Source organism: Salvelinus alpinus, chromosome 30, assembly GCF_045679555.1.
Source record: "Salvelinus alpinus chromosome 30, SLU_Salpinus.1, whole genome shotgun sequence".
NCBI lineage: Eukaryota > Metazoa > Chordata > Actinopteri > Salmoniformes > Salmonidae > Salvelinus > Salvelinus alpinus.
The window spans coordinates 1,628,656-1,656,029 of NC_092115.1; the positions used below are offsets into that span (position 1 = coordinate 1,628,656).

At 44.5% G+C, this 27,374-nt stretch overlaps 1 protein-coding gene across 1 annotated transcript in view; it reads left to right on the plus strand.

The window, feature by feature from the left end:
- Positions 1 to 1,322: 1,322 nt before the first annotated feature.
- The window catches only part of LOC139560186 (pituitary adenylate cyclase-activating polypeptide type I receptor-like), a 78,625-nt gene continuing 52,573 nt past the window's right edge, over positions 1,323 to 27,374 (plus strand). The window contains exons 1-2 of the mRNA XM_071376734.1: positions 1,323 to 1,795; positions 17,843 to 17,989. Of these exons, the coding sequence (XP_071232835.1) occupies positions 17,948 to 17,989 (42 nt within the window). The 5' untranslated portion in view covers positions 1,323 to 1,795; positions 17,843 to 17,947. The remainder of the gene's footprint in view (positions 1,796 to 17,842; positions 17,990 to 27,374) is intronic.

Here is a 27,374-nt window from a genome sequence, read left to right on the forward strand (position 1 = left end):
GCAATCTAAATCGCACTCTACACTGCCTTTTCCCACCTGGACAAAAGGAACACCTATGTGAGAATGCTATTCATTGACTACAGCTCAGGGTTCAACACCATAGTGCCCACGAAGCTCATCACTAAGCTAAGGACCCTGGGACTAAACACCTCCCTCTGCAACTGGATCCTGGACTTCCTGACGGTCCGCCCCCAGGTGGTAATGATAGGCAACAACACGTCTGCCACGTTGATCCTCAACACTGGGGCCCCTCAGGGGTGTGTGCTTGGTCCTCTCCTGTACTCCCTGTTCACCCACGACTGCATGGCCAAACACGACTCCAACACCATCATTAAGTTTGCTGACGACACAAGAGTGGTAGGCCTGATCACTGACAACGATGGCAGTGTGGTGCCAGGACAACAACCTCTCCCTCAACGTCAGCAAGACAAAGGAGCTGATCATGAACTATAGGAAAAGGAGGACAGAACAGGCCCCCATTAACATCGAAGTGGAGCGGGTCAAGAGTTTCAATTTCCTTGGCACAGATGCAAAAAATTCCACAAACTAACTTTTAACAAGACACACTTGTTATTTGAAATGCATTCCACGTGACTACCTCATGAAGTTGGTTGAGAGAATGTCAAGAGTGTGCAAAGATGTTATCAAGGCAAAGGGTGGTTACTTTGAAGAATCTCAAATATAAAATGTATTTGGATTTATTTAACACTTTTTTTGGTTACTACATGATTCCATATGTGTTATTTCATAGTTTTTATGTCTTCACTATTATTCTACAATGTAGAACATAGTAAAAAATTAAGAAAACCCCTTGAATGAGTAGGTGTCCAAACGTTTGACTGGTTCTGTATATATATTTTTCTTAAACCTGTGTGCTATGTTATGTTCTTTGCTAAATATGCATTTTGAGTGTATAATTGAACTTCTGTACAATTTGAAAAGTTGTATTTTTTTTTGTTGCTAAAATAATAATACAGGAAACAGACTGCAACCTGATTGGCTAAACGCTATAAGCAACATTCGGGACTAGCATTCCTAGGCGTTCGCCACTTTAGCATGGTGATGGAAAATTGTGTTTCATAAAGAAAGTACGCATATTTCCCCCGTTTTTTTCTCTCTGTGAAATCTAGTTAAGGAGGAAATCAAGTTCTTTGCAGCAGACTGAATGGAGAATGTTTTAGGTAGAACCACTGGGGATACGAGTGGATTGCCGCTGCATACAATGCATTTGGACGGTAAGACTCAATATCTCCATCTGCCGGCCGCTCTGCTCTGTGCGCAGGCGCGAGTCGCGCCACAGATGAACGCAGTAATATGCGGATTCACATCAGCCCAACCGACTAGTCAGAGTTTTGTCTTCTAAGTCTCCACAACACTGCTGCCCTAAAAGACCGTACTTACATGTATGCAGCAACAAATAGGCAACTGTAGGCTACCGTAAAGATCTGAGTAGGTTGATTCTACAGTATGGGAAACCCATGGACAGACAGGACTTGCTGTGGGAACTCAGAAGTTGTCTCTGTCTGTCTCTTGTCTGTCCCGCTGTCTCAGGTCTGTGAAGGTAAAGACGTCTCAGGTCTGTGAAGGTCAGGTCGAGCTGGAGGTACCGTCTCCCCTCGTTCGCAGCAGGGTGTACGTTGAGCGCGTGCTGCGGCTGCAGTGATCAAATACCTGTCATCTCTTACTAGCTGCGCTGCGTGCTTGATATTACCGACTGAACAGAATATTTACTGGGAAAGGGAACTGAGAACATACCGGACAAAACCCCCTCCGACTGGACACCGATGGCTTCATGGTAAGAGAGAGTTTTTTTTTTTATAGTTTCATTCTGTGCTGGGATGTTTACTCTGCATGATCGCGGCTGAAAGGTGTTACATGGTCAATCCGATTTCTGCATTGGCCATCCAGCATTTAGTGGTACGGCCTCTGCAGAAGTCAGGGCATGCATACCTGCTCTTTGTCGAGCAGCACATTAGTGTTGTGAAGGAAGATGTGAAGGAAGTGAGTTTGCGTTTATACAGGACCTACCGCCCTCCCGCTACGGTCAACTAATCATGTCAATGCGGAGCTATACGGAGGCCTCCACATTGATACAACATTTGAGAGGGGCATGGTCCGGAGCTCAATGTGTCCTCTGCTTGCCTCTGGAGGCTCCGCTTCGCGTCGAATCATCCATTGGACGCCTCCGACCACATTTCGGATCAAGCATAAGTTGTCTCTAACCCAAACAGGCTATCTATATAGTTTAGGCATGGCTGTGTGCGCGCAACGTCCATAGGGTGATACATGGGAGGTAGTGTAGTGTGTTGGATAGTAGCCTATAGGATGCTAATATCCTACATAGTGACTATTACCTGATTGGTTAAACTGACACGTTGTTATAGCCTACTTACCTGATCATGTAGCTTTGGAATATGCTCTCTCAATTCAATTTAATTGAAGGGCTTTATTGGCATGGCAAACATGCCAAAGCAAGTGAATTAGATAATAAACAGAAGTGAAATAAACAAAAATTAACAGTAAACATTACACTCACAAAAGTTCAAAAAGAATAAAGACATTTCAAATGTCATATTATGTCTACTATATACATTGTCGTAACGATGTGCAAATAGTTAAAGTACAAAAGGGAAAATAAATCAACATAAATATGGGTTGTATTTACAATGGTGTTTGTTCTTCACTGGTTGCCCTTTTCTTGTGGCAACAGGTCACACATCTTGCTGCTGTGATGGCACACTGTGGAATTTCACCCAGTAGATATGGGAGTTTATCAAAATTAGGTTTGTTTTCGAATTTATTGAGGATCTGTGTAATCTGAGGGAAATATGTGTCTCTAATATGGTCATACATTGGGCAGGAGGTTAGGAAGTGCAGCTCAGTTTCCACCTCATTTTGTGGGCAGTGTGCACATAGCCTGTCTTCTCTTGAGAGCCATGTCTGCCTACAGCGGCCTTTCTCAATAGCAAGGCTACGCTCACTGAGTCTGTACATAGTCAAAGCTTTCCTTAAGTTTGGGTCAGTCACAGTTGTCAGGTATTCTTCCACTGTGTACTCTCTGTTTAGGGCCAAATAGCATTCTAGTTTGCTCTGGTTTTTTGTTAATTCTTTCCAATGTGTAAAGTAATTATCTTTTTGTTTTCTCATGATTTGGTTGGGTCTAATTGTGTTGCTTTCCTGGGGCTCTGTGGGGTCTGTTTGTGTTTATGAACAGAGCCCCAGGACCAGCTTGCTCTTCTCCAGGTTCATCTCTCTGTAGGTGATGGCTTTGTTATGGAAGGTTTGGGAATCGCTTCCTTTTAGGTGGTTGTAGAATTTAACGGCTCTTTTCTGGATTTTGATCATTAGCGAGTATCGGCCTAATTCTGCTCTGCATGCACTATTTGGTGTTCTACGTTGTACACTGAGGATATTTTTGCAGAATTCTGCATGCAGAGTCTCAATTTAAAAGGCAATTGGATCTATAACTGATTCAATAATTTTTAGCCAGATCCTAATTAGAGGCTGACCGATTAAGATTTTTCAACGCCGATACCGATACCGATTATTGGAGGACCACAAAAAAGCCGATACTGATACCGATTATTGGAGGACCACAAAAAAGCCGATACCGATTAATCAGCCGATTAATTAATTTATTTGTAATAATGACAATTACAACAATACTGAATGAACACTTATTTTAACTTGATATAATACATCAATAAAATCAATTTAGCCTCAAATAAATAATGAAACATGTTCAATTTGGTTTAAATAATGCAAAAACAAAGTGTTGGAGAAGAAAGTAAAAGTGCAATATGTGCCATGTAAGAAAGCTAACATTTCAGTTCCTTGCTCAGAACATGAGAACATATGAAGGCTGGTGGTTCCTTTTAACATGAGTCTTCAATATTCCCAGGTAAGAAGTTTTAGGTTGTAGTTATTATAGGAATTATAGGACTATTTCTCTCTATACCATTTGTATTTCATACACCTTTGACTATTGGATGTTCTTATAGGCACTTTAGTATTGCCAGTGTAACAGTATAGCTTCCGTCCCTCTCCTCGCCCCTACCTGGGCAAGAACCAGGAACACATCGACAACAGCCACCCTCGATGCATCGTTACCCATCGCTCCACAAAAGCCGCGGCCCTTGCAGAGCAAGGGGAACAACTACTCCAAGTCTCAGAGCGAGTGGCGTCACCGATTGAAACGCTATTAGCGCGCACCCCGCTAACTAGCTAGCCATTTCACATCGGTTACACCAGCCTAATCTCGGGAGTTGATAGGCTTGAAGTCATAAACAGTGCAATACTTGAAGCATTGCGAAGAGCTGCTGGCAAACGCACGAAAGTGCTGTTTGAATGAATACTTACGAGCCTGCTGCTGCCTACCACCGCTCAGTCAGACTGCTCTATCAAATATCAAATCATAGACTTAATTATAACATAATAACACACAGAAATACGAGCCTTAGGTCATTAATACCTAAGAGTGAATTAAACTATTTTGAAAACGCAATTAAGGGAATTAACTGGAAGGATCTCTTGTCCTATACAGACGTGGAAGCTGATAGTCAAGTTTTTCTATCCACAATCCAGACTACATTAAATTGTTTCCTAAAGAAAATCAAATCCAAACCTGGCCAAAAGAGCACTCTTCCTTGGCTAAATGGAGAAATCTGGAAGTTGATGAAAGAACGAGATTATGCTCTAAAAATAGCCCTAAGATCCAAATTAGAGCATGACAGACGTAGGTTTACCATGTTGAGAAATAAGGTGATGAAAGAAATCAGACAGGCCAAGGCAAACTTTTTTTATTAACATAATTGGTGAAGCAAAGGGAAATTCTCAATTGATCTGGGAGAATCTAAAAAAGTTAACAGAGAAAGACCATAGGAACACTGCAAAAAGACTAGAAATCATGGTGAATAACAATCTAACACAGGATGCAGTCGAAATAGCAATAGCCTTCAATTCCTACTTTGTTGACTCTGTCAGGGTACTGACACAGAACTCCTCCACTGGTTTCTTGGGCTCAGTGCTAGTGAATGACGCTCAACCTGTCTTCATCATAAGGGAGGTTTCTGAGTCAAAGGTGAACAAGGTGATTAGCTCACTAAAGAACTCTAAAGCCAAAGATGTGTTTGAGCTGGACTCTACCTTTCTTAAAAACTACAAAGAGTCACTCATTGGCCCCATTACTAAGGTCACCAACACATCTATTCGTCTCGGGTGTTTCCAAGGGTCTGTAAGTCGGCCATAATAACGGCCATCTTTAAATCGGGCGACCATGCTGACGGGAGTAACTACAGGCCCATTAGTATACTACCTGTGGTGTCAAAGGTTGTTGAAAAGTGTGTAGCAGAACAACTGATTGCCCACCTCAACAACAGCCCCTTCACATTACACTCCATGCAGTTTGGCTTCAGAGCGAAACACTCCACAGAAACGGCCAACTGCTTTCTTCTGGAAAATGTGAAGTCCAAGATGGACAAAGGGGGCGTTGTTGGGGCTGTGTTTCTGGATCTAAGGAAGGCTTTTGATACTGTTAACCATGAGATTCTCATCACAAAATTGTCCAAGTTCAACTTTTCCCCCGATGCCTTGAGATGGATGAAATCATACCTTGAAGGCAGAACTCAGTGTGTCAGAGTGAGCAATGAGCTGTCGCTCACTCTTAGCTATGATGTGGGCGTGCCCCAAGGGTCAATACTGGGGCCCCTCCTGTTCAGCCTGTACATTAAGGATCTGCCTTCTGTCTGTACTGGGTCTGAAGTTCAAATGTATGCAGATGATACAGTGATATATGAGCATGCAAAGAGCAAACAACAAGCTGCACAAGAACTCACTACTGTAATGGTCCAGGTTACAAAGTGGCTCAGTGATTCACTACTGTAATGGTCCAGGTTACATAGTGACTCAGTGACTCACTATTGTAATGGTCCAGGTTACAAAGTGACTCAGTGACTCACTACTGTAATGGTCCAGGTTACAAAGTGACTCAGTGACTCACTACTGTAATGGTCCAGGTTACAAAGTGGCTCAGTGATTCACTACTGTAATGGTCCAGGTTACATAGTGACTCAGTGACTCACTATTGTAATGGTCCAGGTTACAAAGTGACTCAGTGACTCACTACTGTAATGGTCCAGGTTACATAGTGACTCAGTGACTCACTATTGTAATGGTCCAGGTTACAAAGTGACTCAGTGACTCACTACTGTAATGGTCCAGGTTACAAAGTGGCTCAGTGACTCACTACTGTAATGGTCCAGGTTACAAAGTGGCTCAGTGACTCACTACTGTAATGGTCCAGGTTACAAAGTGGCTCAGTGACTCACTACTGTAATGTGAAAAAAACTGTTTGCATGCTCTTCACAAAGAGGGCAACAGATGCTACTGAGCCAGATGTCTGTTTGTCAGGGGAGAAGCTCCAGGTGGTATCTGATGCTACTGAGCCAGATGTCTGTGTGTCAGGGAGAAGCTCCAGGTGGTATCTGATGCTACTGAGCCAGATGTCTGTGTGTCAGGGGAGAAGCTCCAGGTGGTATCTGATGCTACTGAGCCAGATGTCTGTGTATCAGGGAGAAGCTCCAGGTGGTATCTGATGCTACTGAGACAGATGTCTGTGTGTCAGGGGAGAAGCTCCAGGTGGTATCTGATGCTACTGAGCCAGATGTCTGTGTATCAGGGAGAAGCTCCAGGTGGTATCTGATGCTACTGAGCCTGATGTCTGTGTGTCAGGGGAGAAGCTCCAGGTGGTATCTGATGCTACTGAGCCAGATGTCTGTGTGTCAGGGGAGAAGCTCCAGGTGGTATCTGATGCTACTGAGCCAGATGTCTGTGTGTCAGGGGAGAAACTCCAGGTGGTATCTGATGCTACTGAGCCAGATGTCTGTGTATCAGGGAGAAGCTCCAGGTGGTATCTGATGCTACTGAGCCAGATGTCTGTGTGTCAGGGGAGAAGCTCCAGCTGGTATCTGATGCTACTGAGCCAGATGTCTGTGTGTCAGGGGAGAAGCTCCAGCTGGTATCTGATGCTACTGAGCCAGATGTCTGTGTGTTAGGGGAGAAGCTCCAGGTGGTATCTGATGCTACTGAGACAGATGTCTGTGTGTCAGGGGAGAAGCTCCAGCTGGTATCTGATGCTACTGAGCCAGATGTCTGTGTGTCAGGGGAGAAGCTCCAGGTGGTATCTGATGCTACTGAGCCAGATGTCTGTGTATCAGGTAGAAGCTCCAGCTGGTATCTGATGCTACTGAGCCAGATGTCTGTGTATCAGGGGAAAAGCTCCAGGTGGTATCTGATGCTACTGAGCCAGATGTCTGTGTGTCAGGGGAGAAGCTCCAGGTGGTATCTGATGCTACTGAACCAGATGTCTGTGTGTCAGGGCAGAAGCTCCAGGTGGTATCTGATGCTACTGAGCCAGATGTCTGTGTGTCAGGGGAGAAGCTCCAGGTGGTATCTGATGCTACTGAGCCAGATGTCTGTGTGTCAGGGGAGAAGCTCCAGGTGGTATCTGATGCTACTGAGCCAGATGTCTGTGTGTCAGGGGAGAAGCTCCAGCTGGTATCTGATGCTACTGAGCCAGATGTCTGTGTATCAGGGAGAAGCTCCAGGTGGTATCTGATGCTACTGAGCCAGATGTCTGTGTGTCAGGGGAGAAGCTCCAGGTGGTATCTGATGCTACTGAGCCAGATGTCTGTGTGTCAGGGGAGAAGCTCCAGGTGGTATCTGATGCTACTGAGACAGATGTCTGTGTGTCAGGGGAGAAGCTCCAGCTGGTATCTGATGCTACTGAGCCAGATGTCTGTGTATCAGGGAGAAGCTCCAGGTGGTATCTGATGCTACTGAGACAGATGTCTGTGTGTCAGGGGAGAAGCTCCAGCTGGTATCTGATGCTACTGAGCCAGATGTCTGTGTGTCAGGGGAGAAGCTCCAGCTGGTATCTGATGCTACTGAGCCAGATGTCTGTGTGTCAGGGGAGAAGCTCCAGGTGGTATCTGATGCTACTGAGCCAGATGTCTGTGTGTCAGGGGAGAAGCTCCAGGTGGTATCTGATGCTACTGAGCCAGATGTCTGTGTGTCAGGGGAGAAGCTCCAGGTGGTATCTGATGCTACTGAGCCAGATGTCTGTGTGTCAGGGGAGAAGCTCCAGGTGGTATCTGATGCTACTGAGCCAGATGTCTGTGTGTCAGGGGAGAAGCTCCAGGTGGTATCTGATGCTACTGAGCCAGATGTCTGTGTGTCAGGGAGAAGCTCCAGGTGGTATCTGATGCTACTGAGCCAGATGTCTGTGTGTCAGGGGAGAAGCTCCAGGTGTTATCTGATGCTACTGAGCCAGATGTCTGTGTGTCAGGGGAGAAGCTCCAGGTGGTATCTGATGCTACTGAGCCAGATGTCTGTGTGTCAGGGGAGAAGCTCCAGGTGGTATCTGATGCTACTGAGCCAGATGTCTGTGTGTCAGGGAGAAGCTCCAGGTGGTATCTGATGCTACTGAGCCAGATGTCTGTGTGTCAGGGGAGAAGCTCCAGGTGGTATCTGATGCTACTGAGCCAGATGTCTGTGTGTCAGGGGAGAAGCTCCAGGTGGTATCTGATGCTACTGAGCCAGATGTCTGTGTGTCAGGGAGAAGCTCCAGGTGGTATCTGATGCTACTGAGCCAGATGTCTGTGTGTCAGGGAGAAGCTCCAGGTGGTATCTGATGCTACTGAGCCAGATGTCTGTGTGTCAGGGGAGAAGCTCCAGGTGGTATCTGATGCTACTGAGCCAGATGTCTGTGTGTCAGGGAGAAGCTCCAGGTGGTATCTGATGCTACTGAGCCAGATGTCTGTGTGTCAGGGGAGAAGCTCCAGGTGGTATCTGATGCTACTGAGCCAGATGTCTGTGTATCAGGGAGAAGCTCCAGGTGGTATCTGATGCTACTGAGACAGATGTCTGTGTGTCAGGGGAGAAGCTCCAGCTGGTATCTGATGCTACTGAGCCAGATGTCTGTGTATCAGGGAGAAGCTCCAGGTGGTATCTGATGCTACTGAGCCAGATGTCTGTGTATCAGGGAGAAGCTCCAGGTGGTATCTGATGCTACTGAGCCAGATGTCTGTGTGTCAGGGGAGAAGCTCCAGGTGGTATCTGATGCTACTGAGCCAGATGTCTGTGTGTCAGGGGAGAAGCTCCAGGTGGTATCTGATGCTACTGAGACAGATGTCTGTGTGTCAGAGGAGAAGCTCCAGGTGGTATCTGATGCTACTGAGCCAGATGTCTGTGTGTCAGGGGAGAAGCTCCAGCTGGTATCTGATGCTACTGAGCCAGATGTCTGTGTGTCAGGGAGAAGCTCCAGGTGGTATCTGATGCTACTGAGACAGATGTCTGTGTGTCAGAGGAGAATCTCCAGGTGGTATCTGATGCTACTGAGCCAGATGTCTGTGTGTCAGGGGAGAAGCTCCAGCTGGTATCTGATGCTACTGAGCCAGATGTCTGTGTATCAGGGAGAAGCTCCAGCTGGTATCTGATGCTACTGAGCCAGATGTCTGTGTGTCAGGGGAGAAGCTCCAGGTGGTATCTGATGCTACTGAGCCAGATGTCTGTGTGTCAGGGCATCATACTTGATTCCAACCTTTCTTTTAAAAAGCATGTGAAAAAGGTAATTCAGATAACCAAATTCAACCTAGCTTATTTCTGATTTATACGAAATTGTTTGACTACAGAGGTAGCATAACTGTACTTCAAATCTATGATACTCCCCCACTTAACATACTGCTTGACTAGTTGGGCCCAAGCTTGCTGTACAACATTAAAACCTATTCAGTCTGTCTACAAACAGGCTCTCAACGTGCTTGATAGGAAGCCCAATAGCCATCATTACTGTTACATCCTCAGAAAGCATGAGCTCCTGAGTTGGAAAATCTTGTGCAATACACTGATGCATGTCTTGTATTCAAGATCCTAAATGGCCTGGCTCCCCCTCCACTCAGTACTTTTGTTAAACAGAAAACCCAAACATATGGCAGCAGATCCACAAGGTCTGCCATGAGAGGTGACTGTATAGTTCCCTTAAGGAAAAGCACCTTTAGTAAATCCGCTTTCTCTGTGAGAGCTTCCCACGTCTGGAATACACTGCCATCAGACACACATAACTGCACCACATATCACACTTTCACAAAAAACATGACGACAAGGCTAAAGGTCAATCAGATTTGTGAACATAATCTCTAGCTGTGTATTGCCGCTTTCTATGTTGTCTGTAGCTTGTGAGGTGTGGAAACACTTTGTGGCTTTTATGAATTTTGTCTTGCTGCTTTTTGTTCTAAGTTGCTCTGTCTGTATGCTACGTCTTGTTCTATGTTGCTCTGTCTGTATGCTACGTCTTGTTCTATGTTGCTCTGTCTGTATGCTACGTCTTGTTGTTCTAAGTTGCTCTGTCTGTATGCTACGTCTTGCTTGTTCTATGTTACTCTTCGTGTGCTCACTGCTCAATGATTGTCTATATTGTAATTGTTTTTAATAACCTGCCCAGGGACTGCGGTTGAAAATTAGCCGGCTGGCTAAAACTGGCACTTTTACTGAAACGTTGATTAATGTGCACTGTCCCTGTAAAAATAAAATAAACTCAAACTAATATGGTCGAATCCGGAAACTATCATTTCGAAAACAAAACGTTTATTCTTTCAGTGAAGTACGGAACCGTTCTGTATTTTATCTAACGGGTGGCATCCATAAGTCTAAATATTGCTGTTACATTGTATAACCTTCAATGTAATGTCATAATTATGTAGAATTCTGGCAAATTAATTACGGTCTTTGTTAGGAATAAATGGACTTCAACAGTTCGAAACGTGCCAGGCGGCCCAAACTGCTGCATATACCCTGACTGCTTGCACGGAACGCAAGAGAAGTGACACAATTTCCCTAATAATAGGAAATTCATGTTAGCAGGCAATATTAACTAAATATGCAGGTTTAAAAATATATACTTGTGTATTGATTTTAAAGAAAGGCATTGATGTTTATGGTTAGGTTTGGTGCAACGACAGTGCTAAATCATCACCTGTTTGGCGAAGTAGGCTGTGATTCGATGAGAAATTAACAGGCACCGCATCGATTATATGCAACGCAGGAAACGCTAGATAAACTACCGTAGTAATATCATCAACCATGTGTAGTTAACTAGTGATTATGTGAAGATGCTAGCTAGCAACTTACCTTGGCTTCTTGCTGCCCTCGCGTAACAGGTAGTCAGCCTGCCATGCAGGCTCCTCGTGGAGTGCAATGTAAGGCAGCTGGTAAGATGGTAATGATGAGTTGAAGCTGATAAGGGGCGGCAGGTAGCCTAGTGATTAGAGCGTTGGACTAGTAACCGGAAGGTTGCAAAAACGAATCCCCGAGCGGACAAGGTAAAAATCTGTCATTCTGCCCCTGAACAAGGCAGTTAACCCACCGTTCCTATGCCGTCATTGAAAATAAGAATTTGTTCTTAACTGACTTGCCTAGTTAAATAAAGGTGTAAAAAAAATAGTTGGGCACTAATTAATCGTCCATTCCGATTAATCGGTCGACCTCTAATCCTAATTGGTATGTCAAATTTTCTGTTCCTTTTGAGGGCATAGAAGGCCCTTCTTGCATTGTCTCTCAGATCGTTCAAAGCTTTGTGGAAGTTACCTGTGGTGCTGATGTTTAGGCCGAGGTATCGTTTGTTGTGTGCTCTAGGGCAACAGTGTCTAGATGGAATTTGTATTTGTTGTCCTGGCAACTGGACCTTTTTTGGAACACCATTATTTTAGTCTTACTGAGATTTACTGTCAGGGCCCAGGTCTGACAGAATCTGTGCAGAAGATCTAGGTGCTGCTGTAGGTCCTCCTTGGTTGGGGACAGAAGCGCCATATCATCAGCAAACAGTAGACATTTGACTTCAGATTCTAGTAGGGTGAGGCCGGGTGCTGCAGACTGTTCTAGTGCCCTCGCCAATTAATTTAATTTTTGTTGAAGAGGGTGGGGTTTAAGCTGCATCCCTGTCTCATCTCACAGCCCTGTGGAAAGAAATGTGTGTGTTTTCTGCCAATTTTAACCACATACTTGTTGTTTATGTACATGGATTTTATAATGTCGTATGTTTTTCCCCCAACACCACTTTCCTTCAATTTGGATAGCAGACCCTCATGCCAAATTGAGTTAAGAGCTTTTTTTAAATCAACAAAGCATGAGAAGACTTTGCCTTTGTTTTGGTTTGTTTGTTTGTCAATTAGGGTGTGCAGGGTGAATACGTGGTCTGTCGTACGGTAATTTGGTAAAAAGCCAATTTGACATTTGCTCAGTACATTGTTTTCACTGAGGAAATGTAGGAGTCTGCTGTTAATGATAATGCAGAGTATTTTCCCAAGGTTGCTGTTGAAGCAGATCCCACAGTAGTTATTGGGGTCAAATTTGTCTCCACTTTTGTGGATTGGGGTGATCAGTCCTTGGTTCCAAATATTGGAGAAGATGCCAGCGCTGAGGATGATGTTAAAGAGTTTAAGTATAGCCAATTGGAATTTGTAGTCTGTATATTTTATCATTTAATTTAGGATACCATCAACACCACAGGCCAATTTGGTTTGGAGGGTTTGTATTTTGTCCTGTAGTTCATTCAATGTAATTGGATAATCTAGTGGGTTCTGGTAGTCTTTAATAGTTGATTCTAAGATTTGTATTTGATCATGTATGTGTTTTTGCTGTTTGTTCTTTGTTATCGAGCCAAAGAGATTGGAGAAGTGGTTTACCAATACGTCTCCATTTTGGATAGATAACTCTTTGTGTTGTTGTTTGTTTAGTAGTTTCCAAATCTCTCTCTCAATTGTGAATTTGAAATCACAATACATAAAAGTAGAGACTCAGAGCTACTAAATGGTATATCATACACTACAATTGATAAACTTGTAAACTCACTTTTGAGAAAATGGCCTTTCAATGTTTTGGTATCTGGTGAAGAGCTCTTCTTTGTCTACACCCATTCAGCATTGTTCACAACCTCTTAAGCTTTAGCCCCACCCATCTCTTTAAGGGTTGATCCGAATGTTCTATCAGCAGTCTAGCACCCAAGCTAACTTGCTAGCAACTTCCAGACATCTAAGTCAGAGAGAACAGCCCACTGAACATTACTCGCCCTAGCAGAGCTGGTTAGGCTGTTATGTTATCCAGAGTGTTGGTGACTGCAACTGTGTTGTCAGATTGTCCATTTGTAAATTCAGAGCGTTTCGCGTTCAGAGCAAAAGGACGCTCTGACCGATTAGTAGGGTTAATCAATCAATTTATTTTATCAATCAATTTTATTTTATATAGCCCTTCGTACATCAGCTAATATCTCGAAGTGCTGTACAGACACCCAGCCTAAAACCCCAAACAGCTAGTAATGCAGGTGTAGAAGCACGGTGGCTAGGAAAAACTCCCTAGAAAGGCCAAAACCTAGGAAGAAACCTAGAGAGGAACCAGGCTATGAGGGGTGGCCAGTCCTCTTCTGGCTGTGCCGGGTGGAGATTATAACAGAACTATGCCAAGATGTTTAATCCGAACATTCTAACCTTACAACCACAATCAAGCACCAAAGCTAACTGGCTAACATTGGCTAGCTACTTCCAGACACATAATGAGAGAACACCCCACTCTGACCATTTTACTCCCCCTAGCAGAGCTGGTTAGGCTGTTCTTATGTTATCCAGAGCGTTTGTGACTGATAACAATTTAATTCTGTTTTTTTGCCGACGTTTACTGACACCGGCAATATTCAACGGGTGTTGAGCGTTCGTAAATTCATCAATTATTCTGAGCTCTCTGGCACACTCAGACGAGAGTGCTCTGAAATTGGAATAGATGGCCAGACTGAATTTACAAACGCACCCGAAATGGTTACTTGCATATTGGAGTCTTTTGTTAAGACATGTAGCTAGCTAGCTCTGCAGGTAACTAACCAACGAGGTTGAATGTTAGCTAGCTAACATTAGGCTATAGCCAGCCAAGCAAAGGGCTCTTTCTGTCAAAATAAAAAATGTGTCATATCAGAAAATGTAGCTAGCTAGACTATGGTTGGACGCTTCTCCCTGTCACGGATGCCATGGTTGCCTTTAGTTTGAAGATGTAATCCAGAGACAGGTGTTTTATCTCTTTAGCTATCATACTCTAATTCCACTGATTTCAAAACTTGATCCTCCAGAAAGTGGAGAGCAACACTGATGCAGTTTTAATACACAATACATAAAAAAGCTGCGTTAGACAGGATCACCTAGACATACTGACCAGCTCAAATAGACAGAAGCTCGCTATATGGCAGACCAATCCCAACGCATCTCTTGGCATGTCCAGCCCACTCATTATCTCAGCCAATCATGGCTAGTGGGAAGGTTACCCCTCTTTTCTGTGGCTTAACCAACTAGGCTCGTAATTTAACAATTGTATTTCTATTTACAGATGGCATACAAGTTTGTTATTCAGGCACATGAAAGTTCACATGTTCGAGAAGACATTTCTGCCAAAAAAAAACACATTTTGATAAAAAATTATATATATGTTCAAATGGCTCTCCTGTGAAATAGTGACCCGCGACATACGCCTAGTTTCCTGAAACGGGTCACAATTTTCAATTCAATCTCTCTCTCTCTCAATTTTCAATTCATTCTCTCTCTCAATATTCAAAAACATTTCTCTCAATGTTCAATATAATTTCTCGCTCAATTTACAATTCAATCTCTCGCTTTCTCTCAATTTTAATTTCAATCTTTCTTTCTCCCTCTCAATTTTCAATACAATTGCTCAAAATGTTCAATTAAATCTCTCTTTCTCTCTCAATTTCCAATTCTCACAAAATCCTATTTTCCCAATCCTCTAACCCTTACCCTAACCCCAACCCGTACTCTTACCCTAACCCTAACCTTAACCTTATCCCAAAAAGCTAACCCTAAACCTAACTTTAGCTCCTAACCCTAAAACTAACCCTGGCTCCTAACCCTAACCCTGTAACGTAATTCTAACACTAATTCTAACCTGAAACCTAAACCCACTAGAAATAGCATTTGACCTCGTGGGGACCAATAAAATGTCCCCAATTGGTACATTTTAGGGTGGATCATTTACTGTATGAAGTATCATTTAAACTCTCTCTGTGTGTTTGCTTTTCAAGTTCAAGTTCATTATCATTATCCTGTTCAGAAGCAGTTGATACCAGAGGAGAATAAACTGGTAAATACAGTAAGAAGCAGTTGATACCAGAGGAGAATAAACTAGTAAATACAGTAAGACACCAGAGGAGTATAAACTAGTAAATACAGTAAGAAGCAGTCCTCGCGACTATAGTATGCATTGGTTGAAGCTCAATGTTAAATTCAAATCTTCCTACCATCACATCAAAGTGAATATGGCACCAAGGTAGATTAAAATTCGTTCATCAACTTGATTGGATATACACAACACACTCCCTGCATCATCACGATCTGTTTGGCCCTCACCAGGAACCACTATTCCAGATTTTCGACAGGGTCATTAGCATTACAGTCATCAGACAAAGTTTTGCCCAAACCTAGCTCAAATTCTGGAATTTAGATTAAAATGAGGCCACAGCATACAGCATCCATTATGCTGAATTAGTTTGTAGGTGCCACAATTTGTATTAAATTTCACAATTCATCGCACTCACGAGCACATTTCTGACAAATACCATTTCTGACATTGATAACATCTTTTCAGTCGAATCTGAGAGTTCTAAAAACGGGTCCAGCGACTCGGTTGCTGCGCAGCAGTAGCAGCTATCTAGAAGAAGGCTAGCAGCAGTAGCAGCTATCTAGAAGAAGGCTAGCAGCAGTAGCAGCTATCTAGAAGAAGGCTAGCAGCTGTATCTAGATAGCTAACACCAGTTGGGTGAGAAGCAAAAGGAAGGTAGCTAGCTAGGCAAGGTTAAATTAATAAATAAAACAATTAAAAAGGCATAACACATTGCAACAGACAAAACGTTTTGCAACAGAATCAGCGTAATGAACACACCCCTCGACACTTGCGTGTAATTAGAGCACAAACAAATAAGCTGCTTTTAGCCAGTTAGCTAGCTAGCCAGCCAGTAGCTACAAATCAACGAGACTGTAACAGTTAACGTTACTAGCTAGCTGTATGGACAGATCGTGAACCACAACTCAATTTTGACAATATATCCTAAATTCAGTTATACGTTATAATGTTACCACTCAGAAGAGAGCTAACGTTGGATAGCTGACTCAACAACTAGTGAGAAAAGATAGCTAGCTATACTTTGCCAAGGAAGGTTTTTCATACAAGTCTGATAATCAGAGCACAAACAAATAAGCACAAATAATCTAGCGAGCGTCCTTGGCTGCTGTTAGCCAGTAGCTACAAGCCGACGAGACTAACATTAGCTGTATCAAATCGTGCACCACAACTCAATGTTGACAATATATCCCACGTTCTTCCACAAAGCATAATTAAGTTCAGTTCATAGTCGAGACCAAACTTTGGGAAAACTGCCGCGCTGCTAATTTATAATGCACACTCCAGACAGACTGGAGTTGTTCCAGAACAACTGTTAGAAGTTCCAGAACAACTGTTAGAAGTTCCAGAACAACTGTTAGAAGTTCCAGAACAACTGTTAGAAGTTCTAGAACAACTGTTAGAAGTTCTAGAACAACTGTTAGAAGTTCCAGAACAACTGTTAGAAGTTCCAGAACAACTGTTAGAAGTTCCAGAACAACTGTTAGAAGTTCCAGAACAACTGTTAGAAGTTCCAGAACAACTGTTAGAAGTTCCAGAACAACTGTTAGAAGTAGAGTAGAGGACTGTAGAGGACTAAACGGTTGAGTAGAGGACTGTAGAGGACTAAACAGTAGAGTAGAGGACTAAACAGGAGAGTAGAGGACTGTAGAGGACTAAACAGTAGAGTAGAGGACTAAACAGTAGAGTAGAGGACTGTAGAGGACTAAACAGGAGAGTAGAGGACTGTAGAAGACTAAACAGTAGAGGACTGTAGAGGACTAAACAGGAGAGTAGAGGACTGTAGAAGACTAAACAGGAGAGTAGAGGACTAAACAGTAGAGGACTGTAGAGGACTAAACAGGAGAGTAGAGGACTAAACAGTAGAGTAGAGGACTAAACAGGAGAGTAGAGGACTAAACAGGAGAGTAGAGGACTAAACAGGAGAGTAGAGGACTAAACAGGAGAGTAGAGGACTGTAGAGGACTAAACAGGAGAGTAGAGGACTGTAGAGGACTAAACAGTAGAGTAGAGGACTGTAGAGGACTAAACAGTAGAGTAGAGGACTAAACAGTAGAGTAGAGGACTAAACAGGAGAATAGAGGACTAAACAGGAGAATAGAGGACTAAACAGTAGAGTATACCCTATGTTTGTGTTCTAATGTCTTCATATTGCTACCTGTCCCAGACCTGCTGTTTTCAACTCTCTAGAGACAGCAGGAGCGGTAGAGATACTCTTAATGATCGGCTATGAAAAGCCAACTGACATTTACTCCTGAGGTGCTGACCTGTTGCACCCTCGACAACCACTGTGATTATTATTATTTGACCATGCTGATCATTTATGAACATTTGAACATCTTGGCCATGTTCTGTTATAATCTCCACCCGGCACAGCCAGAAGAGGACTGGCCACCCCTCATAGCCTGGTTCCTCTCTAGGTTTCTTCCTAGGTTTTGGCCTTTCTAGGGAGTTTTTCCTAGCCACCGTGCTTCTACACCTGCATTGCTTGCTGTTTGGTGTTTTAGGCTGGGTTTCTGTACAGCACTTTGAGATATCAGCTGATCTAAGAAGGGCTATATAAATACATTTGATTTGATTTGATATTAGGTCTAATGTCAGGTCCTTGTCTCTGTTTCAGACCCTCTGTGTTCTAATGACTGTTGGAGTGCAGTCGAGCTGACAGGAGCTTTGTCTGTGGATTACTCTGAACACACACACCTTGCTGTACACCTCTCTGGTCAAGATGCGAGACCTCCTGCTGATTGCCGTTGTCCTCCTGCCGGTGGTGAGTAAACCAGGACACACGCACACACAGTGGAGAAGGACTGGATAGGAAACACACAGTGGAGAAGGACTGGATAGGAAACACACAGTGGAGAAGGACTGGATAGGAAACACACAGTGGAGAAGGACTGGATAGGAAACACACAGTGGAGAAGGACTGGATAGGAAACACACAGTGGAGAAGGACTGGATAGGAAACACACAGTGGAGAAGGACTGGATAGGAAACACACAGTGGAGAAGGACTGGATAGGAAACACACAGTGGAGAAGGACTGGATAGGAAACACACAGTGGAGAAGGACTGGATAGGAAACACACAGTGGAGAAGGACTGGATAGGAAACACACAGTGGAGAAGGACTGGATAGGAAACACACAGTGGAGAAGGACTGGATAGGAAACACACAGTGGAGAAGGACTGGATAGGAAACACACAGTGGAGAAGGACTGGATAGGAAACACACAGTGGAGAAGGACTGGATAGGAAACACACAGTGGAGAAGGACTGGATAGGAAACACACAGTGGAGAAGGACTGGATAGGAAACACACAGTGGAGAAGGACTGGATAGGAAACACACAGTGGAGAAGGACTGGATAGGAAACACACAGTGGAGAAGGACTGGATAGGAAACACACAGTGGAGAAGGACTGGATAGGAAACACACAGTGGAGAAGGACTGGATAGGAAACACACAGTGGAGAAGGACTGGATAGGAAACACACAGTGGAGAAGGACTGGATAGGAAACACACAGTGGAGAAGGACTGGATAGGAAACACACAGTGGAGAAGGACTGGATAGGAAACACACAGTGGAGAAGGACTGGATAGGAAACACACAGTGGAGAAGGACTGGATAGGAAACACACAGTGGAGAAGGACTGGATAGGAAACACACAGTGGAGAAGGACTGGATAGGAAACACACAGTGGAGAAGGACTGGATAGGAAACACACAGTGGAGAAGGACTGGATAGGAAACACACAGTGGAGAAGGACTGGATAGGAAACACACAGTGGAGAAGGACTGGATAGGAAACACACAGTGGAGAAGGACTGGATAGGAAACACACAGTGGAGAAGGACTGGATAGGAAACACACAGTGGAGAAGGACTGGATAGGAAACACACAGTGGAGAAGGACTGGATAGGAAACACACAGTGGAGAAGGACTGGATAGGAAACACACAGTGGAGAAGGACTGGATAGGAAACACACAGTGGAGAAGGACTGGATAGGAAACACACAGTGGAGAAGGACTGGATAGGAAACACACAGTGGAGAAGGACTGGATAGGAAACACACAGTGGAGAAGGACTGGATAGGAAACACACAGTGGAGAAGGACTGGATAGGAAACACACAGTGGAGAAGGACTGGATAGGAAACACACAGTGGAGAAGGACTGGATAGGAAACACACAGTGGAGAAGGACTGGATAGGAAACACACAGTGGAGAAGGACTGGATAGGAAACACACAGTGGAGAAGGACTGGATAGGAAACACACAGTGGAGAAGGACTGGATAGGAAACACACAGTGGAGAAGGACTGGATAGGAAACACACAGTGGAGAAGGACTGGATAGGAAACACACAGTGGAGAAGGACTGGATAGGAAACACACAGTGGAGAAGGACTGGATAGGAAACACACAGTGGAGAAGGACTGGATAGGAAACACACAGTGGAGAAGGACTGGATAGGAAACACACAGTGGAGAAGGACTGGATAGGAAACACACAGTGGAGAAGGACTGGATAGGAAACACACAGTGGAGAAGGACTGGATAGGAAACACACAGTGGAGAAGGACTGGATAGGAAACACACAGTGGAGAAGGACTGGATAGGAAACACACAGTGGAGAAGGACTGGATAGGAAACACACAGTGGAGAAGGACTGGATAGGAAACACACAGTGGAGAAGGACTGGATAGGAAACACACAGTGGAGAAGGACTGGATAGGAAACACACAGTGGAGAAGGACTGGATAGGAAACACACAGTGGAGAAGGACAGTAGGGGGCTGATAATACAGTAGAGGGCTGATAATACAGTAGAGGGCTGATAATACAGTAGAGGGCTGATAATACAGTAGAGGGCTGATAATACAGTAGGGGGCTGATAATACAGTAGGGGGCTGATAATACAGTAGGAGGCTGATAATACAGTAGGGGGCTGATAATACAGTAGGGGGCTGATAATACAGTAGGGGGCTGATAATACAGTAGGGGGCTGATAATACAGTAGAGGGCTGATAATACAGTAGAGGGCTGATAATACAGTAGAGGGCTGATAATACAGTAGAAGGCTGATAATACAGTAGGGGGCTGATAATACAGTAGGGGGCTGATAATACAGTAGGGGGCTGATAATACAGTAGGGGGCTGATAATACAGTAGGGGGCTGATATACAGTAGAGGGCTGATAATACAGTAGGGGGCTGATAATACAGTAGGGGGCTGATAATACAGTAGAGGGCTGATAATACAGTAGAGGGCTGATAATACAGTAGAGGGCCGATAATACAGTAGGGGGCCGATAATACAGTAGGGGGCCGATAATACAGTAGGGGGCCGATAATACAGTAGGGGGCCGATAATACAGTAGAGGGCCGATAATACAGTAGGGGGCCGATAATACAGTAGGGGGCCGATAATACAGTAGGGGGCCGATAATACAGTAGGGGGCCGATAATACAGTAGGGGGACGATAATACAGTAGGGGGCCGATAATACAGTAGGGGGCCGATAATACAGTAGAGGTCCGATAATACAGTAGAGGTCCGATAATACAGTAGAGGGCCGATAATACAGTAGAGGGCCGATAATACAGTAGAGGGCCGATAATACAGTAGAGGGCCGATAATACAGTAGGGGGCCGATAATACAGTAGGGGGCCGATAATACAGTAGAGGGCCGATAATACAGTAGAGGGCCGATAATACAGTAGAGGGCCGATAATACAGTAGAGGGCCGATAATACAGTAGGGGGCCGATAATACAGTAGGGGGCCGATTATACAGTAGGGGGCCGATTATACAGTAGGGGGCCGATTATACAGTAGGGGGCCGATTATACAGTAGGGGGCTGATAATACAGTAGAGGGCTGATAATACAGTAGAGGGCTGATAATACAGTAGAGGGCTGATAATACAGTAGGGGGCTGATAATACAGTAGGGGGCTGATAATACAGTAGAAGGCTGATAATACAGTAGAGGGCTGATAATACAGTTGGGGCTGATAATACAGGAGAGGGCTGATAATACAGGAGAGGGCTGATAATACAGTTGGGGGCTGATAATACAGTGGGGGGCTGATAATACAGTTGGGGGCTGATAATACAGTAGGGGGCTGATAATACAGTAGAGGGCTGATAATACAGTAGAGGGCTGATAATACAGTAGAGGGCTGATAATACAGTAGAGGGCTGATAATACAGTTGGGGGCTGATAATACAGTTGGGGGCTGATAATACAGTTGGGGGCTGATAATACAGTAGGGGGCTGATAATACAGTAGGGGGCTGATAATACAGTAGAAGGCTGATAATACAGTAGAAGGCTGATAATACAGTTGGGGGCTGATAATACAGTAGAGGGCTGATAATACAGTAGAGGGCTGATAATACAGTTGGGGGCTGATAATACAGTTGGGGGCTGATAATACAGTTGGGGGCTGATAATACAGTAGGGGGCTGATAATACAGTAGAGGGCTGATAATACAGTAGAGGGCTGATAATACAGTAGGGGGCTGATAATACAGTAGGGGGCTGATAATACAGTAGAGGGCTGATAATACAGTAGGGGGCTGATAATACAGTAGGGGGCTGATAATACAGTAGAGGGCTGATAATACAGTAGGGGGCTGATAATACAGTAGGGGGCTGATAATACAGTAGAGGGCTGATAATACAGTAGAGGGCTGATAATACAGTAGAGGGCTGATAATACAGTAGAGGGCTGATAATACAGTAGAGGGCTGATAATACAGTAGGGGGCTGATAATACAGTAGGGGGCTGATAATACAGTAGGGGGCTGATAATACAGTAGGGGGCTGATAATACAGTAGAGGGCTGATAATACAGTAGGGGGCTGATAATACAGTAGGGGGCTGATAATACAGTAGGGGGCTGATAATACAGTAGAGGGCTGATAATACAGTAGGGGTCTGCTTATACAGTAGGGGGCTGATAATACAGTAGGGGGCTGATAATACAGTAGAGGGCTGATAATACAGTAGAGGGCTGATAATACAGTAGAGGGCTGATAATACAGTAGGTGGCTGATAATACAGTAGAGGGCTGATAATACAGTAGAGGGCTGATAATACAGTAGAGGGCTGATAATACAGTATGGGGCTGATAATACAGTATGGGGCTGATAATACAGTAGAGGGCTGATAATACAGTAGAGGGCTGATTATACAGTAGGGGGCTGATAATACAGTAGAGGGCTGATAATACAGTAGAGGGCTGATAATACAGTAGAGGGCTGATAATACAGTAGAGGGCTGATAATACAGTAGAGGGCTGATAATACAGTAGAGGGCTGATAATACAGTAGAGGGCTGATAATACAGTAGAGGGCTGATAATACAGTAGAGGGCTGATAATACAGTAGAGGGCTGATAATACAGTAGAGGGCTGATAATACAGTAGAGGGCTGATAATACAGTAGAGGGCTGATAATACAGTAGGGGGCTGATAATACAGTAGGGGGCTGATAATACAGTAGGGGGCTGATAATACAGCAGAGGGCTGATAATACAGCAGGGGGCTGATAATACAGCAGGGGGCTGATAATACAGTAGGGGGCTGATAATACAGTAGGGGGCTGATAATACAGTAGAGGGCTGATAATACAGTTGGGGGCTGATAATACAGTTGGGGGCTGATAATACAGTAGAGGGCTGATAATACAGTAGAGGGCTGATAATACAGTAGAGGTTTGATAATACAGTAGAGGGCTGATAATACAGTAGAGGGCTGATAATACAGTAGAGGGCTGATAATACAGTAGAGGGCTGATAATACAGTAGAGGGCTGATAATACAGTAGAGGGCTGATAATACAGTAGAGGGCTGATAATACAGTAGAGGGCTGATAATACAGTAGAGGGCTGATAATACAGTAGGGGGCTGATAATACAGTAGGGGGCCGATAATACAGTAGGGGGCCGATAATACAGTAGGGGGCCGATAATACAGTAGGGGGCCGATAATACAGTAGGGGGCCGATAATACAGTAGAGGGCCGATAATACAGTAGGGGGCCGATAATACAGTAGGGGGCTGATAATACAGTAGGGGGCCGATAATACAGTAGGGGGCCGATAATACAGTAGGGGGCCGATAATACAGTAGGGGGCCGATAATACAGTAGGGGCCGATAATACAGTAGGGGGCCGATAATACAGTAGGGGGCCGATAATACAGTAGAGGGCCGATAATACAGTAGAGGGCCGATAATACAGTAGAGGGCCGATAATACAGTAGAGGGCCGATAATACAGTAGGGGGCCGATAATACAGTAGGGGGCCGATAATACAGTAGAGGGCCGATAATACAGTAGAGGGCCGATAATACAGTAGAGGGCCGATAATACAGTAGAGGGCCGATAATACAGTAGAGGGCCGATAATACAGTAGAGGGCCGATAATACAGTAGGGGGCCGATTATACAGTAGGGGGCCGATTATACAGTAGGGGGCCGATTATACAGTAGGGGGCCGATTATACAGTAGGGGGCCGATTATACAGTAGGGGGCCGATAATACAGTAGAGGGCCGATAATACAGTAGAGGGCTGATAATACAGTAGAGGGCTGATAATACAGTAGGGGGCTGATAATACAGTAGGGGGCTGATAATACAGTAGAAGGCTGATAATACAGTAGAGGGCTGATAATACAGTTGGGGCTGATAATACAGGAGAGGGCTGATAATACAGGAGAGGGCTGATAATACAGTTGGGGGCTGATAATACAGTAGAAGGCTGATAATACAGTAGAGGGCTGATAATACAGTTGGGGCTGATAATACAGGAGAGGGCTGATAATACAGGAGAGGGCTGATAATACAGTTGGGGGCTGATAATACAGTTGGGGGCTGATAATACAGTTGGGGGCTGATAATACAGTAGGGGGCTGATAATACAGTAGAGGGCTGATAATACAGTAGAGGGCTGATAATACAGTAGAGGGCTGATAATACAGTAGAGGGCTGATAATACAGTTGGGGGCTGATAATACAGTTGGGGGCTGATAATACAGTTGGGGGCTGATAATACAGTAGGGGGCTGATAATACAGTAGGGGGCTGATAATACAGTAGAAGGCTGATAATACAGTAGAAGGCTGATAATACAGTTGGGGGCTGATAATACAGTAGAGGGCTGATAATACAGTAGAGGGCTGATAATACAGTTGGGGGCTGATAATACAGTTGGGGGCTGATAATACAGTTGGGGGCTGATAATACAGTAGGGGGCTGATAATACAGTAGAGGGCTGATAATACAGTAGAGGGCTGATAATACAGTAGGGGGCTGATAATACAGTAGGGGGCTGATAATACAGTAGAGGGCTGATAATACAGTAGGGGGCTGATAATACAGTAGGGGGCTGATAATACAGTAGAGGGCTGATAATACAGTAGGGGGCTGATAATACAGTAGGGGGCTGATAATACAGTAGAGGGCTGATAATACAGTAGAGGGCTGATAATACAGTAGAGGGCTGATAATACAGTAGAGGGCTGATAATACAGTAGAGGGCTGATAATACAGTAGGGGGCTGATAATACAGTAGGGGGCTGATAATACAGTAGGGGGCTGATAATACAGTAGGGGGCTGATAATACAGTAGAGGGCTGATAATACAGTAGGGGGCTGATAATACAGTAGGGGGCTGATAATACAGTAGGGGGCTGATAATACAGTAGGGGGCTGATAATACAGTAGAGGGCTGATAATACAGTAGGGGTCTGCTTATACAGTAGGGGGCTGATAATACAGTAGGGGGCTGATAATACAGTAGAGGGCTGATAATACAGTAGAGGGCTGATAATACAGTAGAGGGCTGATAATACAGTAGGTGGCTGATAATACAGTAGAGGGCTGATAATACAGTAGAGGGCTGATAATACAGTAGAGGGCTGATAATACAGTAGGGGGCTGATAATACAGTATGGGGCTGATAATACAGTATGGGGCTGATAATACAGTAGAGGGCTGATAATACAGTAGAGGGCTGATTATACAGTAGAGGGCTGATAATACAGTAGAGGGCTGATAATACAGTAGAGGGCTGATAATACAGTAGAGGGCTGATAATACAGTAGAGGGCTGATAATACAGTAGAGGGCTGATAATACAGTAGAGGGCTGATAATACAGTAGAGGGCTGATAATACAGTAGAGGGCTGATAATACAGTAGAGGGCTGATAATACAGTAGAGGGCTGATAATACAGTAGAGGGCTGATAATACAGTAGAGGGCTGATAATACAGTAGAGGGCTGATAATACAGTAGGGGGCTGATAATACAGTAGGGGGCTGATAATACAGTAGGGGGCTGATAATACAGTAGGGGGCTGATAATACAGCAGAGGGCTGATAATACAGCAGGGGGCTGATAATACAGCAGGGGGCTGATAATACAGCAGGGGGCTGATAATACAGCAGGGGGCTGATAATACAGCAGGGGGCTGATAATACAGTAGGGGGCTGATAATACAGTAGGGGGCTGATAATACAGTAGAGGGCTGATAATACAGTTGGGGGCTGATAATACAGTTGGGGGCTGATAATACAGTAGAGGGCTGATAATACAGTAGAGGGCTGATAATACAGTAGAGGGCTGATAATACAGTAGAGGGCTGATAATACAGTAGAGGGCTGATAATACAGTAGAGGGCTGATAATACAGTAGAGGGCTGATAATACAGTAGGGGGCTGATAATACAGTAGGGGGCTGATAATACAGTAGGGGGCTGATAATACAGTAGAGGGCTGATAATACAGTAGAGGGCTGATAATACAGTAGAGGGCTGATAATACAGTAGGGGGCTGATAATACAGTAGGGGGCTGATAATACAGTAGAGGGCTGATAATACAGGTGGGGGCTGATAATACAGGTGGGGGCTGATAATACAGTAGAGGGCTGATAATACAGTAGAGGGCTGATAATACAGTAGAGGGCTGATAATACAGTAGAGGGCTGATAATACAGTAGAGGGCTGATAATACAGCAGAGGGCTGATAATACAGCAGAGGGCTGATAATACAGTAGAGGGCTGATAATACAGTAGAGGGCTGATAATACAGTAGAGGGCTGATAATACAGTAGAGGGCTGATAATACAGTAGAGGGCTGATAATACAGTTGGGGGCTGATAATACAGCAGGGGGCTGATAATACAGCAGAGGGCTGATAATACAGCAGAGGGCTGATAATACAGCAGAGGGCTGATAATACAGCAGAGGGCTGATAATACAGCAGAGGGCTGATAATACAGCAGAGGGCTGATAATACAGCAGGGGGCTGATAATACAGCAGGGGGCTGATAATACAGCAGGGGGCTGATAATACAGCAGAGGGCTGATAATACAGCTGGGGGCTGATAATACAGTAGAGGGCTGATAATACAGTAGAGGGCTGATAATACAGTAGAGGGCTGATAATACAGTAGAGGGCTGATAATACAGTAGAGGGCTGATAATACAGTAGAGGGCTGATAATACAGTAGAGGGCTGATAATACAGTAGGGGGCTGATAATACAGTAGAGGGCTGATAATACAGTAGGGGGCTGATAATACAGTAGGGGGCTGATAATACAGTAGGGGGCTGATAATACAGTAGGGGGCTGATAATACAGTAGGGGGCTGATAATACAGTAGGGGGCTGATAATACAGTAGAGGGCTGATAATACAGTAGAGGGCTGATAATACAGTAGAGGGCTGATAATACAGTAGAGGGCTGATAATACAGTTGGGGGCTGATAATACAGTTGGGGGCTGATAATACAGTTGGGGGCTGATAATACAGTAGGGGGCTGATAATACAGTAGGGGGCTGATAATACAGTAGAGGGCTGATAATACAGTAGAGGGCTGATCATACAGTAGAGGGCTGATCATACAGTAGAGGGCTGATCATACAGTAGAGGGCTGATCATACAGTAGGGGGCTGATCATACAGTAGGGGGCTGATCATACAGTAGGGGGCTGATCATACAGTAGGGGGCTGATCATACAGTAGGGGGCTGATCATACAGTAGGGGGCGGATAATACAGTAGAGGGCTGATAATACAGTAGAGGGCTGATAATACAGTAGAGGGCTGATAATACAGTAGAGGGCTGATAATACAGTAGAGGGCTGATAATACAGTAG